At 35.7% G+C, this 21,977-nt stretch overlaps 1 protein-coding gene across 1 annotated transcript; it reads right to left on the bottom strand.

Annotated features, from left to right (window-relative positions):
- Positions 1-20,920: 20,920 nt before the first annotated feature.
- Positions 20,921-21,334, bottom strand: LOC137640953 (rhoptry surface protein CERLI2-like). Its single transcript, XM_068373411.1, has one exon. It carries the CDS (start codon positions 21,332-21,334, stop codon positions 20,921-20,923), a length of 414 nt encoding a protein of 137 aa, XP_068229512.1.
- Between the last annotated feature and the right edge of the window lie 643 nt (positions 21,335-21,977).

The raw sequence follows: 21,977 nt of genomic DNA, 5'->3' as shown, positions 1-21,977 counted from the left end.
TAAATTAGAGGATCCTCGTATGGGGCTACATATCAAGGTAGTTTCTTGACAGCGCTCGTAATGAAGAGGTCGGATTGCAGTTCGGGGACTTGTTCCCATCTGGGAGAGAATAGGTCTGCGTCCGTGGACCATTCTAACTCTATCAGCCTGAGCCTGAGTAGAGCATCCACTATCACATTGCGGATTGGTTGTATGTGAACTGCTGACAGGTGCCATCCCTTTAGGTAAGGGATGGCTAACTACACTTAAACTGTATGAGACGTTTCTTAGCATCGTCGATTGCAGCGTCTCGTTATCGCTTCGGAGCCCCAGATCAGCTGTAGACAATCTGATCTGCTTGGAGAGAGTTTCCCAACTCATGAATGGACCAAAATAGTCTTGGGATTTTCGGGCTTTAAATTTTGTTAGGGAAGCGATTAAGGAAGGACCGCTATCGGTCTTTTTAAGCCTCTTCGAGCGTTTTATGCTTGTTTTCTCCAGGTTCCCAGCGCATCTTGCAGCCGTGCTCTTAGCATAGGGCCTGCCTTTATTGCGAGAGAACAGGGTTCCTTCCAGTTCTCGTTTTGGAAATCCGAAATTTATCTTTCATCCACGATGTTCCGGGGACCAGATCATTTCTTCGGATGTTCATAGACCAGCCACCCCAGCCTCTTGTCCAGGAACATTGTTGCCTGAACTTTTCTTAGGCTTAGATATTTCATGACTGTGTCTGCCAATTTTATGAAGGCAGCTAGGACTCTGTCTTATCTGACGAGTATCTTTCCTAGGAAGTGCGTTAGTTTGTGTAACCTGAATCCTAGATAGGAGGGGAAAGGGTGATTGCCTTTAAGCTGCCGATAGACGACTTTCAGGTCTGGTAAGACTATAGGCACCCTTTTTTGCAGCGGGGTCATTATGTTCAGGAGGATAAACCTCCTTGACTCGTTGTTTTATTTGGACTTGTTGAGTGGCGATATGTCCTGAATGACTCTGAATTTTTTTGAGTCCTTCTCATAAACACACAACGGCCTTCCTTGGAATTCAGTGGATTAAAGTTTCCTTACCACCTGTATGCTCTAGAGCTCTCAGGTAAACTCCTCCAGGAGGGTTTTGGATAATCGGAGGAGTAGAGGAAATGGTGGTAGAGATATCTCCACCTCTCAACTTAATCCCATCTTGATTAGGCCATGGACCCAAGGATCGAAGGTCCAGCGATCCTAAAGGAATCTCCCTCCTACTAGAAGCATTTCTATGCTTCGACTGATCAGTAGGAATCTCTTTTCGACCATCTGTATGTGACGTCTCGGTCACTACAACTGTGGATCGTTGTTGAACTGCTCGAAATGGATGTCCAGATCTCTCCATCTTCCTTTTAGGTTGGGGACCCACAACCTTAGAAGATTCTCTTTTTGAAAGGATTCCCCACTTTTGGAGAAGTCCCACTTTCTCCATGGAGGCGTGCTTAATCCCTTCCTTGACTACCTCGTCTGGAAAGATAATAGCTTTCTTGTATCGTGTTTCGCTGTTGCGTTAGCTAAGACAAACTCCCTACATGTTCTTCTAGCCTTTATAAAGGCATAAAGGTCTTTTACCAAAGTAGCCATATGTATTTTGGCTAAAACCTTAAGCATGACTGGGGTATCTTGATGAGCCGAACAGAACTCTATGTAGTTTTGTAGAGATAAGGAGGCTGCAAGTCTCTCCTTTGTTTCTTGTTCGTCCTGTAAGAGAAACTCAGATAATTTTGGAAGATTTTCCTTAAATTGTCGACTGGCGACATCCGCCTCAAGTCTTCCTACTGAAAAGGTGAAATGGACCTCCTTCCAGTTCTTCTCCTGTCTGGGAAATGCTAGTGACAGAGGCTCGCACTCCTTGAGTGTAGGACATGGTTTACCTGTCTCTATTGCCTCAGTGACATATTTGAAAGCCTTCTCCGTAAAGGGGAATGAGATTGAAACAGGAGCAAGAAAGGAAGAGTGCTTGTTACCCGGTGTGGATACCTTCGACACCGAGTAGCCCGCCTTTTCTATGCTGCTTGATAGGATAGCCTGTGCTTTATCATTGTTGAGAATCATAACCTCCTTTGATTCCGTTCCTTTTTCTGATGTTAGTTCATCCTTCAGTCTAATGAAACAGTTCGGGAAAACGTCGAAGCTTGGCCAGAACTGGATTTTGTCGAAAGGAACAGCACCCATCTTCTAAGAGATGTAGAGTTTGCCGTTTAAAATCGGCATTAGCTCTGCAAATCTCCAGGGATTGGTTGTGGAGCATGTCATAAGGTCTTGATCTACGAGTCTTTTGTATGACCCTTTAGGAGCGACAAGTGGAGCTTTACCAAGCTCTACCTTGCATTTCGCTTCCTGCTTTGTGCTCTGTTTGCACAAATTTTCTACTAGATTCTTGACTTGGGCCCATAACTGGTTCATTCCATCTAAGAGAGGGATAGAAGGCAGAGATATCGATGTCAGCTCATGAGCCTGTTGGGACGGAGACAATTCCAACCCGACATTCTCCCCTTTTTCCCGTGGGCACTTTTTGCCCTACTTCCCGAAGGTTATCTGGCCATCGGGAAATGTACCTCGTGTCTGGGGTACCACTATTTCCTTACTCGCTGTTGGAAATAGTAACCTACGCATCTTGTCATTAGGCAGGTAAGGTCCCGGAGAGATTTTCTGAAAGCCTCTCACCCAGTTGCGTAGTTTGAAACGAGCTGCATCCCTAGTCTCCACCGACATGGGATTCTTGAAACCTTCGGATAATAGGGCCCAACATACTTTGCAGACCTGCGGGTTCCAATACTGCAGGTGTTCGGAAATAACATTGCAGGGGGCATGAAACCTGCATGCATTATGTCCGTAAAAACACTTACTCTTAGTTTTGCAGAAGACTGCAACACATGACCTCTGGCGTTCCTCCTGTAAAGAAAGGAAAACAAAATGAGTATACGATTGATTATCTCACTGATAACCAATAAATCAAAAGTCATATCTTAACAGAATAGCTTAGGATAGCAAGCTATAAAGGGATAGTAGAAGACACATACTTGTGTATCCCTTGCAAGCAAATGCTGGTACCTCCCCTCAGTATTAAGTGATGGGAATTTCCTTTTCGAAGGAATTCCAACTGAAAAAGGGGGTTTTCTAACCCCTAGGGATAGGGAAGTGTATACTTCACTGTCCCTTTCATACTAAATACTGTGGGGTATGGAAGGCTGATTTCTCAGTCAGCTCAATGAAGAAACAATATTCCTTCAATGTAAGAGCGGCTGCTGCATAAGCTCACATGAGGATACCCAAGATATGTTAGAAATAGTTACTGTATAATCATACTGTAGTTTTCTATTTGCAGTATGCACTATATTGCAATATACTGGCTACTGTATATTTATATATATTATGGAAAGGAAAGACATATATTTGTATATATCCCACCCAACTTATTTGCTGTGACCCCCCTTACAAAATTAAAACATAGAGTTTCTTAATCATATAGACTCGAGGATAAGGGCTCTGCCCTTTAAGGGTTCGGAGTGTAATCTCCAGTCCTTAAAATTTTAATATTGAATGGTAATCTGAAGACTGATTTCTAATCAGAATATTGAAGAATTAAATTCTTTCAATATGAGATTGGGTTCCACAAATATTTGGGTAGGATTTTCAAATATATTGGAAAAACACTACTAGATTAAAATATACAGAAGCTTTCTATTTGCAGTATATTCTATACAGCAAAAATACTAACTACCTGTATAAACATATACTGTAGTACAGCCAGCATGTCGTTGGCATAGCTAGCTAATGCTAGCACATCTAGCCAGCTAGCTAAAAGAAAAAGAGATAGTATGGAGAACAGGCTACCTAATACTGTATATATATATATATATATATATATATATATATATATATATATATATATATATATATATATATATACAGTAAAAGGAATGTAAAAGTCTACTATTACAACCTTCTCCAGAAAGAAGGTTCAAATGGGAGGGGAGAATATAAAATTCAAGCTTCCATCCAGATACAGTACTGTCGCCGGCAAGGATCTGTCAAAACCTTGCCGGCCGGCAGTACAGTCGGCGTGCTGACGGTTGAGCAGGCACCATTCTGTGCCGGCCTAGTAGGCAGCACCCCGGCAGTAGCCACTGTTGCTAGCAGTTCAAGAAAGAACTGAAGAACCTTTATAAACAGAAGGGAATTCCCACTTACAGCCAACATGGCCAGCAGCTGCCAGCCAGCAGCTGCCCTAGATGCCTGCCAGCAGTCACCATGACTGCCGGCCGGCAGCAACCATGATTGCCGGCCGGCAGTAGTCTTTACTGCCGGCCGGCAACCAAAATGGCTGGCAGCTCACAGCTGTCATTACTGCCGGCCGACAGATGTTAAGACTGCCGGCCGTCAGCTATCAACTGTAAGAGGGGGAGTCTGGTCGATCCCGGCAACCCACCGGCAACAGTAAGGTTGCCGGGATTCGCCAACATAAAGGGATAGAAGGGAAGGGAAAAGAGGGTCCTGTGAAAGGTACAGCAGGAGCCAGCCTTAGCCTTCTACCCCAACTAACAACTCCTTTCCTGTATTAGAACTATCCCAGGCGGCTAAAGAATTCTATTCCTTAGCCTAGGGTTAGTTTAATACAAATAAGAGGTTGGCAGCCCCCTCGCCACCACCTCTAAAGGAAAGGAAATGGGGTTGCAGTGCAAGTGTCCCCTAAGCATAAGAAGAATTCTATTCCTCAGCCTAGGGTCCACTAACACAGGACTAGTCTGCTAGGTCACAGGAAGAAGGGTCATATCATACAGACCCTTCAGAGGTGGCCTAGGGAGGTTCTAGCCTCCTATGTTGGCAGCCTAATGTAGCAAAAGAATTCTATTCATCTTACTAGGTAGCTACCGACCACAGACAAAATACTCTAAGATTCTGGCAAAAACCCCAAAAACCTGCATCTGCGGTTACAGAGGAAGGGCAGAAATAAAACCGTAGGAAAGTCCTGCCTTAATTAAAAATTCGAGGCCGACCCGCTAAGGTTGTAGCCTGAGGCTACACTCAGAGGGAAGAGGGATTACCCTTAAACTCACTTTTTTGAGAGGGGTAAAGTTCATCCAATTAAAAGAGATACCTATCTCTGCATAATTGAAATCACCATACACAAGGGTAACCGGGGATGTCTAAACGTATAGTAACACGCCTAGGCTAGGAACCTAGGCGAGACGAGATCTCGGTTACCTCACTCACCGCGACTCTAACTATACGATCGACATGGAAAGGAAAAATATGCACAATGTAAATATCTTTACAAGAATATATTGCCTAAATAGCTAACATAATAAAATAATTAATCATTGATATATGAAGCTATTTAAAAACCGGGAAGTCATTCTCTTAACTAAATAACATGCCCAACGAACGACAGCGCTCATAACGCCTCCGGTACAGGCTAGCTCTAAACACAATAAATTACTCAAATTTCACTGTGAAAAGGGAGCTAAAAAACTATTCATTGTTAAAGGCCCAATACTCAACTTTCCGAAGGCGAAAGAAGTTGGAGAATGCATAATAAATCCTTGAAAATTGATCGAAAAGTTAGATCAACAGGGAACACCACTGAGCAAAATCACTACAAAATTAGGAATGTCTGCCATCCTGGGAATGGCGCTGGGGTGGTGGTCAATAGTAGTACGGGAACAGGGGTAACCTTGTTACGGCCCCCTTCTATTCTTTTGCCACGTCCCCCTTCTATTCTTTTGCCACGTCCCCCTCGAAGCGTTAACGCTATTTGGGGTAGAGATCGCTATGTGACGTGTCAAGAAAGCGTCCTCTGATATTATGCGATATCCTTGAGAAAATTTTAAGGATATTCGCTCCAGGAGTTAGAATTCTGGAACCTGAAGGTTAATTCTCTGGGAATATCACTGTAGTATATAATATATCCTTTGGAAGCTACCTTAGGAACTTCCATAAGGACGACATGGCTTGAGCCCAAATATATATATATATACATATATATATATATATATATATATATATATATATATATATATATATATATATATATATATATATATATTATATATATATATATATATATATATATATATATATATATATATATATATATATATATATATATGTGTGTGTGTGTGTGTGTGTGTGTGTGTGTGTGTGTGTGTGTGTTTGCAGGATCAGCAAAGTTGTACGAGTCAGGGCCACCCAAAACAGGTTGGTTTGATGTGAGTGATCAGACTAAAGTATTCCACCATTACCAACTTGCAGTGGCCAGTGTGGTGATGAACATGGCCAAACCTCTGATATGACTTATGAGAAGTATGAAGCCTTTGTCCTGCAGTGAACTAGAATGGCTGCATCTATTATTATCGTTGTATATATTTATGTATGTACATTATATATCTAGGACAGTTTCTAAATGAATGGAAGTGGAAGACATTCATTGCATGCCTCAATATCGATTCATTGTTTGATTAATGAAATGAAAGTAATGACTATTAAGAATTATTACACTTGTACTACAGTGACATTATTCTAACCCTATTTACCTCAGTTTGAAACCATATTCAGCGATTTATGATGAAAAAAGGACATGTTTTTTTCGAATGTTCTCATGAGTCGTAACCCTCTTTATGAAACACGCAAAACTGAAACAAAGGAACTTAAATTGCATTGACCATCGGTCACTCGAAGTACTGAAAGGACCTAGCTACCAAATCAAGTCTGGTGTTGCTTTATGATATAATTATTATCAATGAAAGGATAATAGGATGCTAATGTAGTCTTGTTTTATTTTTAATTTTTAATGGATTTATCAATTTCTAAAAAGAGTAATTCCATTACTTTTGACAAATCATTCCACAGACGTTCATCATAGAATTTCATAAGTGCCATTTGAATATGTGACTATAATTCATAAAATGAGATCTATATTTGGCCGTGTTTATCCTCCTCCACAGACAATTCAGTAGGTAGTTGAATAAAAGATGCTGAGATATGTACAATGTATTGTGATTGTTTGGTTTGAAAATTTTTTGTGTCATATGTACTGTAGGGTCATTTTCTCCTTCAATAGTTCAGAAAATTAGACCAAACTTACTGGACAAGGGAAAAGAAGTTACCACCGTACGCTCTGAAAATGTTTGGAAAAGATAAATTTTCAAGATGCTCGTCAGGAAGAAAGTTCTTACTAGAAATGTAAGAAATTTTTTTTACATAACCATAGCAAAAATAAGTCATCAGCAATATATTATTACGTAATTAACGTATTCTCTGCCGGAAGTCAACTAAATCACAGAATATACTGTATATATATATATATATATATATATATATATATATATATATATATATATATATATATATATATATATATATATATATATATATATATACATACATATATATATATATATATATATATATATATATATATATGTATATATATATATATATATATATATATATATATACACACACACATATATATATATATATATATATATATATATATATATATATATATATATATATATATATATATCATAATATATTACCAAAAAATTCGAAGAATTATATAATTAACCTAGTAGGTACCGCTCCTTTATATGAAATATGAATGAGTTTAACGGATATAGCCATATTGGTTATGATATTATTTATTTCCATCAAACCTCTACAGTTATATGTTAAATTGATGCTGTACAAATTGCGATATATGAGAGTTATTCTCCAGATATTCTGATGTTAGTCAAGCTAAAAATGCCAAGAATATAAAATGTTTGGGCAAAAGGCTTTTAGATGAGGATGAGATTAGTTGACCAATCCCATGATGGTACAGCTGTTATAGCAATGAAATTTAAATACATTGTAAGCTATAAAAACTCTATTAATTTGCTCATGCTTAGTTTTGCCCATAGACCTATCCTCGTATTAAAATAACGTGCTTCACACATTCTCAAATAAAATATGACCTTTTCGCTGAATACTAATTCTTGTTTTTAGTCTCTTTTTTTTTAGTAGCTCCACAAATCGAACTCCAGTGCTTAATGATAATTCCAGAATATATTTTCCAAAACTTACTAAAACTAGATTGAATTATTTATCTAGATTATATAAAAATTATAGAAAGTAGGGGAAGAATGAACCAGTTTTTCGATGATATTAACCCTTTGACGCTTATGCCCTTACAAAGGTCGGGTGAGGTGCAGGGCATATGGCCTTCGCCAAAATGACGTTCGTGAACAGAAGTGGTTTTAAAAAATAATAGGGTCCAAACTATAACAGATTAAGGCTTTTAGTCTGTTATTATTATTATTATTATTACTATCCAAGCTACAACCCTAATTGGAAAAGCAAGATGCTATAAGCCCAGGGGCTCCAACAGGGAAAAATAGCCCAGTGAGGAAAGGAAATAAGGAAATAAATAACTGAAGAGAACAAATTAACAATAAATCATTCTAAAAAAAGTAATGTCAAAAGAGATATATCATATATAAACTATTAACAACGTCAACAACAAATATGTCATATATAAACTATAAAAAGACTCATGTCCGCCTGGTCAACAAAAAAGCATTTGCTCCAACTTTGAACTTTTGAAGTTCTACTGATTCAACAACCCGATTAGGAAGATCATTCCACAACTTGGTAACAGCTGGAATAAAACTTCTAGAGTACTGCGTAGTATTGAGTCTTATGATGGAGAAGGCCTGGCTATTAGAATTAACTGCCTGCCTAGTATTACGAACAGGATAGAATTGTCCAGGGAGATCTGAATGTAAAGGATGGTCAGAGTTATGAAAAATCTTATGCAACATGCATAATGAACTAATTGATCGACGGTGCCAGAGATTAATATCTAGATCAGGAATAAGAAATTTAATAGACCGTAAGTTTCTGTCCAACAAATTAAGATGAGAATCAGCAGCTGAAGACCAGACAGGAGAACAATACTCAAAACAAGGTAGAATAAAAGAATTAAAACATTTCTTCAGAATAGATTGATCACCGAATATCTTAAAAGACTTTCTCAATAAGCCAATTTTTTGTGCAATTGAAGAAGACACAGACCTTATATGTTTCTCAAAAGTAAATTTGCTGTCAAGAATCACGCCTAAAATTTTGAAAGAGTCATACAAATTTAAAGAAACATTATCAATACTGAGATCCGGATGTTGAGGAGCCACCGTCCGTGACCTACTTACAATCATACTTTGAGTTTTGTTAGGATTCAACTTCATACCCCATAATTTGCACCATGCACTAATTTTAGCTAAATCTCTATTAAGGGATTCACCAACCCCAGATCTACATTCAGGGGATGGAATTGATGCAAAGAGAGTAGCATCATCTGCATATGCAACAAGCTTATTTTCTAGACCAAACCACATGTCATGTGTATATAGTATGAAAAGTAATGGGCCAAGAACACTACCCTGTGGAACACCGGATATCACATTCCTATACTCACTATGGTGCCCATCAACAACAACTCTTTGAGATCTACTACTTAAAAAATCAATAATAATGCTAAGAAACGACCCACCCACTCCCAACTGTTTCAGTTTGAAAACAAGGGCCTCATGATTAACACGGTCAAAGGCAGCACTAAAATCAAGGCCAATCATACGAACTTCCCGACCACAATCAAGGGATTTCTGTACTGCATTGGAGATTGTAAGAAGGGCATCACATGCTCCAAGGCCTTTCCGAAAACCAAATTGCAAACTAGGGAATAGATGATTACCTTCAGCAAACCTATTAAGACGTTTTGCCAGAAGACGTTCAAAAACTTTAGATAATATGGGAGTTATGGAAATTGGGCGGTAATCAGTGGGACTTGAGCTACCACAAACACATTTACATAGAGGAGTAACATTACCAATTCTCCAACAAGTGCTAAAAGCTCCTCTTCTTGCTAACTTGCGTAAAATAACAGATAACTTTGGAGCTAAGAAATCTGTTGTCTTTATAAAAAACAAAGGAAAAATACCATTTGGGTCTACACCTCCATAAGCATCAAGGTCCATCAACAGAGCTTTAATCTCACGAGATCGAAAAGCTAAACTAGTTAGTTTAGCCTCAGGAAAACAGGAATGAGGAAGTTCAAGTTTTTCATTACTCTGTTTACTGTCAAAAACATCAGCCAAAAGGGTTGCCTTTTCCTTTGGACAGTGAGTGACGGAGCCATCTGGTTTAAGTAAAGGAGGAACTGTTGCATCTACACCAAAGAGTGCAGATTTAAGGGTAGACCACCATTTATGTTCCTGAGTTGTACCAGAGAGGGTTTCCTTTATGATTAAATTGTACTCCTTTTCAGTTGAGGCATAAACTCTCTGAGCAAAAGCTCGAAGCTGAGTATAGTTGTTCCAGGTCAAATCTGATCTGTTACCCTTCCAAAGGTGATAGGCCTCCTGCTTCTCCAAATAAGCACGTCTACAATCATCATTGAACCACGGTTTGTCCTTCATTCGGTACCTTAGCACACGAGAAGGGATACGCCTATCAATTATGTTGACTAGATTCTCATTCAAAGGGACAACAGGATCTACACTATTATATAATTGTGACCAATTCAAGCACAAAAGATCATGCAAAATCCCATTCCAGTCTGCTTGGGATTTCATATAAATTTTACAAGAATATGATATATCAGGGACAGGCTGCTCAGTCTTCACTAATAATGAAATCAAGGCATGATCAGAAGTCCCGACTGGAGAACCAACCTTACTAGTTATAACGCCAGGGGAGTCAGTGTATACGAGGTCCAAGCAATTACCAGACCTGTGAGTAGCTTCATTTATGATTTGCTCACAGCCTGATTCCGAGGCAAAGTCTAAAGCTCTTAAGCCATGGCGATCGGTAGGAGAGATAGAACTCAACCACTCCCTATGGTGAGCATTAAAATCACCAACAAAGACAAACGAAGCCTTTCTATCATCTTCTTGTATCTTAGCCATAATGGTAAGAAGACAATCGAAGATAGAATCATCCATGTCTGGATTCCGGTAGATTGAACACAAATAAAAGTTGTTATGCCTGCCACAAACTTTTATTACCTGAATCTCATGACATCCACATTGATAGCAGGACTTATGAGAAGCAGGGTACTCGGTCCTAATATACACCGCCATTCCCCTGGCCCTAGGAATGGAATCACGTTTCAGCATTATTGGCTTCTTAAAACCAGTTATAAGGAGCTCAGATGAGTGCCTCATATTAGAAACCAAAGTTTCTGAGCACAAAAGAATATCATACTGTCTGGACGCAACTGTAAGGTCTCGGATATTTGCATGAAGACCACGAATATTGCAATACAGAAGACGACATTGACGAAATCTAGGACGTACTGGTCCCGGATTTCGCTCAATGTCTCCAGACAGCATAAGAATTAATAGAAATAAAAAAGAGACATCATACTTAAAAACTAGATTAACAAGAATTAAAACAAAAACAATATGTACAGAATAATAATAAAAGTGATTGATGATATCCATAGACTATAGTAAAAAGTCGGAAAAACTGGTCAACATGGAGGAGCCGATACACCATGCAAGGCTAAATACCCTCCAGGATAGCCACTTCAACTGAAGGGAGGACAGTAAGGATGGTTTTGAGAAGAAAAAATCAGAAAAAGGAAAAGACAACCTCTTGATAAACCACCAGGCATCCATGGCCCTTCTATTAAGCCTGCCCAACACACCATTTCAAAAAAACAAGAGGAAGAAAAAAAAAAAAGATAGAATAGTGTGCCCGAGTGTACCCTCAAGCAAGAGAACTCTAACCCAAGACAGTGGAAGACCATGGTACAGAGGCTATGGCACTACCCAAGACTAGAGGACAATGGTTTAATTTTGGAGTGTCCTTCTCCTAGAAGAGCTGCTTACCATAGCTAAAGAGTCTCTTCTACCCTAACCAAGAGGAAAGTACACTGAACAAATTGCAGTGCAGTAATTAACCCTTTGGGTGAAGAAGTGTTAAGTATCTCATTGTTGTCAGATGAATGAGGAAAGACGAGAATATGTAAAGAATAGGCCAGACTATTCTGTGTAAGTGTAGGCAAAGAAAAATAAGCCGTGACTAGAGAGAGGGGTCCAATGCAATACTGTCTGGCCAGTCAAAGGATCCAATACCTCTCTAGTGGTAGTATCTCAACGGGCGGCTGGTGCCCTGGCCAACCTACTACCTGCATAATATTAGTAGAAGATTGATCTTTGAACTAATATACAAAAAAGAAAACATGGAAAGAATGTTAAAAAAATGATATAAAATGCGTGTTGAACGTAATATTTTTAAAAATGATTAGAGATATATTTTTAGAAATTCATAAAAAAATGCAATAATTAACTTTGAGGATTTTTGTAATACGTAATATATGTAGAAATGGTAGATCTTTTAAGTGGATGTAACTTATTTCCAATAAATGCAATAGCAACTGAAGTTTAATGAATGAAAAATAGCTTTTGTTTCGGGGGAAAATTTAAGATTATCTGATTTACTTATATCAGCGTTTTTCATTGTTACGACGTAACAACTAAAGATAAAGGAACTAAAATTATGGACAACATTGTAAAGCCAATTAAACTTTCAATAACAGGAAGAAATAAAAAGTATATGTATTGTTGAAAAATAATGAACAATTGCCGTTGGAAAACAGGCAAATCTTTGCAACTTTGTTGTAGGTTTTTACGATAATTTTCTTTTATACAAACATTGACAGTTTTATATTATTTTATATACCATATAAGAGCAAAATAAGTTTATATGTGATTTTTCATCTTGTATGAAAAAATGTATATTGCAAACACCAACAAACCCTCCTAGATTTTTTTTTTTTATTTACAAGAGCGTAAATTGGCATATGCAAAAAAACTAAGTTTGAAGCGTCGACGTGGGGAACAAGCCTATAAGAGTATTAAGAAAAACAAAATAATAATTCACAATCAGAGTTCTTACAATGACTGTGCATGCCAGCAAACACAATATAAAAAGATATATATAAGCGAAAAATACAAGCCTAAACAAAGTCAAATATAAAAGTAGGTCACGTGAGATACAAAGACCAAGCAAACTGGACCTTTTTTTTCACAGAACTCTCACAATTCATTTCTTTTCTTATTTTTATATTTACTGTGCAACGTCTTCTAATAATTTATAACGCAGTTGGAATAAAAGTAACGATAAGTTTAGGAAATATTTCGGCAAAATAAGTTGAACAAATACATAAGAAAAAAATGTCATATTGGAGATCAGCATATGCCTGCTGCGCATGCGCTGCTACTGTCCCTTTTCTTTTAGGCTCTACGTGTGCCTCAACCATTTGCCGTCTTGTGGTGTGTGTTTCGTTTTGCTTCAGTAATGGGCGTATTTACGCCGAATTCTCCCCGAAAATAAGTTACGTATAACCCAGGCAAATACCTAAAGGTCATTTGGACAGAACTGTCATTTTCAAGCCGGTCTTCGACTGTGATGTCACGCCAGCCTCAACTGGCGATTCTCTGCTGGGCGTGGCCTTGTATATTAGGGCATTGTTACAATTTCTTTTTGAGTAATTCTTGCTCCTGACTAATTCCTTTGATTCCCCAGTTATCAGAAAATTCCGAGAATTCTTAAACAATTTTGTTGATAAAATATTACTGTAGATTGATTAGCAACTATTGAAGGAAACTAGGTTGTAGTTGTATCTTTTAGTGAAAATAATTTCCACACACTTAAATACCAATAGATATAGCCTTCATCAATTTTATAATTGCCTTGATTGAGTCTTAAAATGTATAAGATAGTTACACATATAAATATTCAACTTCCATTTTTTCCTTGCCTCTCCTCGATCATTTTTAATCTTTGTCTTTCTTTTCTTCCCTTTAAAAGCATTATTTAAGAGCCTTACTGTAAAATATATAGATATCTTTGCAAAATAATCAATAATGTCTTCCGGGACCTTCACTCCTCATCGTTGTAATTCAGTAACAAGAGTTTTTCTTCATAATTTCCCTTCTAAATGCAATAAACCGTGAATTGTATTGAAGACTTCTCGTAACCCAATTAATTGAGAAGAAAATTCATTTGATGGCATATACAACTCACCTCTCTTTGCTATCTCAATCCACGATTCATTTGTATTTTTTACACTCCTTCAGCTTTCTTCCTAATTGTCGACATTTTGTTAGAATTTTTTTTTTTTTTTTTTTTTTTTTTTTTTTTTTTTTTTTTTTTTTTTTTTTTACAATGTAACCTCCAATATATTTAAGAACTTCATCTTCAATTAAAGTGGCAGCCGTTTTTTCCGTTTCCTTTGCCAAAAATTTGATTATTTATATATTTTGTTGGGCATTCAAAATCTAAATCTTTAAACAATGAGCTGGTAAAATACATTCCTAATGTTAATTATCTATCTCCACTATATTTTGAATTGGATGCAGACTCATTTGTCTACATACCATTATTGTCGCTGTTTGCAATGATATTCTTGTTTTCACTTATAATTTTTACATCTTTCTCACAGAATCTATGACATAATCCTAAACTTAAATTCAACAGCATTAGAGTGATCGTATGTACCCCCGAACAGATGCTCTAAGCAGTCTTGATTTAACCTTTGCGTCAAGATGTAATCGACATTAAAGACATCTTTAACCATATTAGAAAGACCAATAACAGACTTACTAGAAAGAATTATGCCTTTTTGAAATTTTAACATACATATTTTTTTTGTGACTTTACTTTTAAAGAAGTTAACACCTTTATGCCATTTTCCAAAGTATTTAGTTGAAATTCTTTGTTAATCCCAAAGCCATACCTCGCTGATATATCACCATATATGTTGTTTGAATTCATTATATCAAACCAGTCGTTTATCAGTGAGATGAAATCAGAGGTAGCTTGCCCGTTGTTGGATTCCAACAGACCTTTACATCTTAAATACCTTTAAACAGTTGCACAAGATGATGATAATAATTGCACTGCATGTTGGACACGCTACCTATGCTGTCCATTATCAGATAGATAAAGTTCATTAATTTTACAAGCCAGTCCACAATCTGCACTAGATTTTGCCAACATTTCACGGATGCTTGTGTCACAAATTAAATCATTGCCTAAAAAACCTTGAATCAATTAAGTTATTTCTGACTAGTTTTATCAGATGGGGGACGTTTCTACTTCCCTACAAGACCTCGTAGCAAAAAAAAAAAAAAAAAAAAAAAAAGACCGACAGACTGTTATGCGGCTTATACAATACATACATACCTTTATCGTAGTTCCATTCATTACTAATGTACATTTCATCCAAACTTAATACCGCTATTTTTTCATTTACTGTAAATTTTTCAGCTTTACACAATATTCTAAAAACACTTGTCAAAATCCCAGGCTCGCAGAAGAATCCAATCGCTCATTCTCTTAATGCAGTTTCACAAGGTAATGGAAACCCCTACTTAAGTCTTAGATACTTATAACATTTGGAACTTAGGCTTCTTAGAGTTAAAGCTGATGCAATGTCTTCACTGCCCCATTCGCTTACCGTTTTCATTGTTATAATTGCTTTTATTTGAGTTTTACTAAATAATGGTTCTGAAATATTTTCTCTTCTTTTAATCACAACCTTTCTAATAATTTGCATAACATTTTCATTCAAAGCACTTATATATTCCTTTAACCGTGCATTTTCTCCTTTTATTGATGCACATTCTTCCTTAAATTGTTTTAATATTTCCCTTAATTATTGTACTTCATTTTTTCGGTCTTCCTCATTAACATTTTCTTTCAAACATTGTTCATCTGCATTACACAGTTCTGCTTCATTAATTAATAACTCTTCCAATATTTGTCTTTGAATACGTTTCTTTGTCCTGTCTTCTCTTGCCATTGATGATTCCATATGTGTTCTCTCTGGAACAAGATCAGATAGAGCGAGTATGAGATTTACCTTTTCCCAAAATATATAACGACGAGCCATAACACAAATGCACATGCACGTATGATGTAATTTGTTCTAGAATTTTCAACTATATCGCCAGGTTATTCTAAGAAAACGGGCTCTTATTCCTTGAAAAGTAACTAAAATCTTGTATACAATGAGCTCTTTTAATATGAAAATATAACGTAAATTTCAGAGGCAATGCAGTGTAATGTTTCCTAGGTGGGATTTCAGTTACCTACATTATATAGAGTTAACTCACCTTTAGGCATATGTACAGATTGGACAGCGTTTTTCATCAATATCCTCATATTTTTAGGGCTCCCAGTGGTCAGCAACCTTGATTTCATATCAATGTAATCTTCAGGTGTGACATAAGCTTAACACACCACTGCATGTTTTGGATTGATTTCATCAGATCGGCAACAAACGTTTTTCCTCTTATCACAATAAATTTTGTCTCTAGGAAACGTAAAATACCTAATGCCTTTGTCTTTTGTTTTTCTTTTGGTATGCAGACATTCATAAACAGAACAGTTATTTGGCAGTGTCAATCAAGTGACTGCTATCGTTGTAAGCAATGCCAATATGGTCTTGGTTGTAAGCAAGGCTTTGGTTGTAGGATCACTTACGGCAAAAAATCTGTTCACGCGTTATTGCGCCATTGGATCACCAGAGGGTTAAAAAAAATATAAACAGTATTACAATAGGGCAAAACAAAAATTAATGCAAATGTTTTCATTTATCATTAAGCTCATTTGATTCATTATTCTTTACTAGAATTATTTTTCGAAATTTATAAATTTATTGAATATTTTATTCAACATATAAAAAAACGTGGATATATATTTCATATATTTCTAATTAAAATTGTTAGATAGAACTCGACTAAAATGTTTGACAGCATTTGGAGGCAACTAAAGAAGATTTGAGATTACTCTCCTCTAGAAGAAGAGTGAAAATATAAGCAGAAAGAAGCTACAATCAAATATTAATTTGATTCGCTGACAAACACACTTGTACAACTGAAAATGTTAGCCATTTTTCTGAAATCAATAACAACGAGATTACGTAGCTTCTAAAAGTGTAGTCACTTGTAAGTTTTAAAAACATTAATTAAAGCTTTGCCGGCATCTTGACGCTAAAATGGATGAAAAATATAATAGAATTTCTCTTTGTTGTCTATTGAAAGGTCTTTTTGGAGGAATTTTTTTAATACTTGTAAAATTTAGATATGTAAAAATATTACACAAAATAAATATGAGTCAAATATTAGTTTAACCATGAATACATATAGTCATTTCGACCCCCTTTATTCAAAGGTATCGTAGGGTCAAGCTTTACCCTGACTAAAGTCCTTTGTTATAAAAGATGTATATTTTTTCACAATCTTTCTAGTTTTTTCTTCTAAAAGACAATCTCTCCAGATGGTGACTTGAAGGGATTTTATGAATTATGGCTACATAGTCCAGTGTCTGGGCATGCGAGGTAATTCAGCAGCCAAGTCAAACTTAGAGAAAACTGTGAGAATAAGGACTGGAATTGTATTATATGTTTTTAAGACCTATTCAACAGTATTCACAAAATTTTATGGATTTTACTTTATATGTACTTGGGTAAGATTACAAACGAACTGACACACATTTGAAATAGAAGAGGAAAATGAGAACTGTATGGTCGGTTATATCGCTATATCAAAGATTATTTAGGAATGCACTAAACCTTCAAATAACCGATTAAGTTTTCTAGGTGTTCAACTACACGGCACTTTTGATCATAATTTTCAAATTTTTCTAATGGTACTCTAATTAACTGTGTTTAGTCTTATACATTCTCAAATATGGCTATTATTTCTGGTCTCAGTAGTAAAATATACAAATGACGATCGAGTAATTTGTTCTTCCGTAATCATGTTATTGCTTTAAAAGTATTCATGGGAAATAAATCTATCTGCATCTTTGTAAGTTTAAATTTTAAATTACGAAAGAATGATTAAATATATACTTCAATTATTAAGCGGAAAAACTCCCTATATTTCATAGCATTATTTCACTCATTAGACAAGTCTCCACTTAGGTTTTATTTTTTGTTGAATCATAAACTATGTATCACCCGTTCGACCAAGAAATGTAAAATCGTTTTAACCCATAGCAGTACTGATCATCAAAAGGAGATGATTTCTTCTAGCATCCACATTTGCTTGCATCATTCTACAATGATAATGTTACGTGTATATAAGCTAATCGTAAACAGGGATATCTGAAGCACATGTGTAGGTTTCTATTTGTAGACGCAGATGTTAAAAGACAACAAGATTGTATTCCTTTACTGGTAACAAAATTCTTCGCAAAATTGTTCCAACAATAGAAGTTGTATTCAAATGAGGCAATAACCCAAGGCTAAAGGCACGATAGCGTCCTCTCCTATCAGCGCTTACGGCTTCCAATATCTGCTTTTACCAATAATGATATTAAGCTCAAAACTTGTCCTTGAAAATGCTCTAAGAAACGTTGGGAGCTGCAGCAAGACTGCTGCTGGTGAAAATATTGGAATACTTAGTCGGATAACGGAAACGTATCGACCGGACTGAAGATATATATATATATATATATATATATATATATATATATATATATATATATATATATATATATATATATATATAAAGTATATATATATATATATATATATATATATATATATATATATACATACATACATACATATATATATATATATATATATATATATACATATATATATATATATATATATATATATATATATATATATATATATATATATATATATTTATATATATATATATATATATATATATATATATATATATGTATATATATATATATAAATTTGTACCAGTTGCTGCATTCCAATTTAAACATGGGATTTACGCTCATTCGTGAGCAGTGCATTATTTTTACCATTTGCGCCACTTAAACCAGATGAATTTTTATAATAAAAATACGTTTAATTAGCTATTATTTAAGCATTCTAACACCCTATAGTATAATATAGTTACTAGCCCTGCAGAGGTAAAATGGGATGTTTTCTTTTTTAAGCAAAGAATATTCTACCAGAGCTTGTTGAGCTTTTTCTAAGATTTGAGATACATATTCATAAACGAAGGAAGCTAAGAATCTTTATCCTTCTTAACATTTTGTTATGAGGCGGAACCTGTTTTTTATGGAAAAAGACTTTTAATTTTGGATTTTTTATATATTTTCAAGCAAATTTCCAATCTGCTGAATCTTGTAGGGTCAAAGCGTCTTTGCTGTGACTCCAATTGTGTTGAATAGAATCCTGTCACGGAAAGTAACAAGTTATATTCTTTTAAATAGATACGGTCGAGACTATAGCTTCTAAGTAACTATGTAATTTAAGTCAAAGATTCATTATTTAAATCCAACCAAAAAGTCAGGAATTTATTTCTTACTTGCATGCTAGGCGTTGTCTCTAAAAATGGCAAATTATTTAGAGTAACTCATTATATTAAAATTGTTGGAAAATATCAGGTATGATCGTTGTTGAGACTTACTACCTACATTCAACATATTTTCATAGGTATCGCCAGCTCTATTCACCAACAGTAGCCCTACCGTTTTCATTTTCGTTTTTTTCTTCTTAGCTAATACGGCTCGTTGCTATTACTATTATCAATAGCATTACCATCTTGGTAATATTGCTGCCGGCATCATCAAAATCTGCTCCGATTCCATCGTTATCCCATACCACCATGCTTTCTAAAGTTATTAACGACCGACGTTTGTGTATATCACTCGTAAAATATTTACATCTGATTCTTGTTGCTATGATTTTTCTGAATATGCTCCTTCTTTCCATTCTCCTTATCCATCTGATTCTTTTTGTTATATGTTTTTTTTTTTTCTGGATATGATCCCTCTTTCCATTCTCCTTATCCGTCTGATTCTTTTTGTTATGTTTTTTTTTTTATGAATATGCTCCCTCTTTCCATTCTCCTTATCCATCTGATTCTTTTTGTTATGTTTTTTTTTTTATGAATATGCTCCCTCTTTCCATTCTCCTTATCCATCTGATTATTTTTGTTATATATTTTTTTTGGATATGCTCCTTTTTTCCAACCTCCTTATCCATCTGATTCTTCTTCTTATTTTTTTTTCTGAATATGATCCTTCTTTCCATTGTCCCTATCAGTCTCATTCTTGTTGCTATGTTCTTTCTGAATATGCTCCTTCTTTCCATTCTCTCTATCCATCTGATGCTTTTTGTTATGTTTTTTTTTTTTTCTGAATATGCTCCTTCTTTCCATTCTCTCTATCCATCTGGTTCTTTTTAATATGTTTTTTTTTTCTGAATATGCTCCTTCTTTCCATTCTCTCTATCTATATGATACTTTTTGTTATGTTTTTTTTTTCTGAATATGCTCCTTCTTTCCATTGTCCCTATCAGTCTCATTCTTGTTGCTATGTTGTTTCTGAATATGCTCCTTCTTTCCATTGTCCCTATCCATCTGATTCTTGTTGCGATGATTTTTCTGAATATGCTCCTTCTTCCCATTGTCCCAATTCATCTGATTCTTGTTGCTAGGATTTTTCTGAATATGCTCCTTCTTTCTATCGTCCCTCTCCATCTGATACTTGCTGCTATGTTCTTTCTGAATATGCTCCTTCTTTCCATTGTCCCTATCCATGTGATGCTTGTTATGTTTTTTTTTTCTTCTGAATATGCTCCTTCTTTCCATTGTCCCTATCCATCTGATTATTGTAGCTATATTCTTTCTGAATATGCTCCTTCTTTCCATTGTCCCTATCCATCTGATTCTTGTTGCTATGATTTTTCTGACTATGCTCCTTCTTTCCTTTCTCTCTATCCATCTGATTCTTTTTGTTATGTTTTTTTTTTCTGAATATGCTCCTTCTTTCCATCGTCCCTATCAATGTGATTCTTTTTGTTATGTTTTTTTATCTGAATATGCTCCTTCTTTCCATTATCCCTATCCATCTGATTCTTGTTTCTATGATTTTTTTCTGAATATGCTCCTTCTTTCTATTCTCACTATCCATCTGATTCTTTTTGTTAAGTTTTTCTTCTGAATATGCTCCTTCTTCCCATTGTCCCAATTCATCTGATTCTTGTTGCTAGGATTTTTCTGAATATGCTCCTTCTTTCTATCGTCCCTCTCCATCTGATACTTGCTGCTATGTTCTTTCTGAGTATGCTCCTTCTTTCCATTGTCCCTATCCATGTGATGCTTGTTATGTTTTTTTTTCTTCTGAATATGCTCCTTCTTTCCATTGTCCCTATCCATCTGATTATTGTTGCTATATTCTTTCTGAATATGCTCCTTCTTTCCATTGTCCCTATCCATCTGATTCTTGTTGCTATGATTTTTCTGACTATGCTCCTTCTTTCCTTTCTCTCTATCCATCTGATTCTTTTTGTTATGTTTTTTTCTGAATATGCTCCTTCTTTCCATCGTCCCTATCAATGTGATTCTTTTTGTTATGTTTTTTTTTTTTCTGAATATGCTTCTTCTTTCCATTATCCCTATCCATCTGATTCTTGTTGCTATGATTTTTTCTGAATATGCTCCTTCTTTCTATTCTCACTATCCATCTGATTCTTCTTGTTAAGTTTTTCTTCTGAATATGCTCCTTCTTTCCATTGTCCCTATCCATCTGATTATTGTTGCCATATTCTTTCTGAATATGCTCCTTCTTTCCATTGTCCCTATCCATCTGATTCTTGTTGCTATGATTTTTCTGACTATGCTCCTTCTTTGCTTTCTCTCTATCCATCTGATTCTTTTTGTTATGTATTTTTTCTGAATATGCTCCTTCTTTCCATCGTCCCTACCAATGCGATTCTTTTTGTTATGTTTTTTTTCCGAATATGCACCTTATTCCCATTATCCCTATCCATCTGATTCCTGTTGCTATGATTTTTTTCTGAATATGCTCCTTCTTTCTATTCTCTCTATCCATCTGATTCTTTTTCTTAAGTTTTTTTTTTTTTGAATATGCTCCTTCTTTCCATTGTACCTATCCATCTGATTCTTGTTGCTACGTTCT

This window comes from Palaemon carinicauda, chromosome 5, assembly GCF_036898095.1.
Source record: "Palaemon carinicauda isolate YSFRI2023 chromosome 5, ASM3689809v2, whole genome shotgun sequence".
NCBI lineage: Eukaryota > Metazoa > Arthropoda > Malacostraca > Decapoda > Palaemonidae > Palaemon > Palaemon carinicauda.
The sequence above is the reverse complement of the archived record's forward strand: the minus strand, read 5'-3'. Positions and strand labels throughout refer to the sequence as shown.

What these genes read in the sequence shown, in the direction of transcription:
- LOC137640953 (XM_068373411.1), bottom strand. Translation starts at nt 21,334, where the DNA reads ATGGATAGAGAGAAAGGAAAGAAGGAGCATAGTCAGAAAAATCATAGC.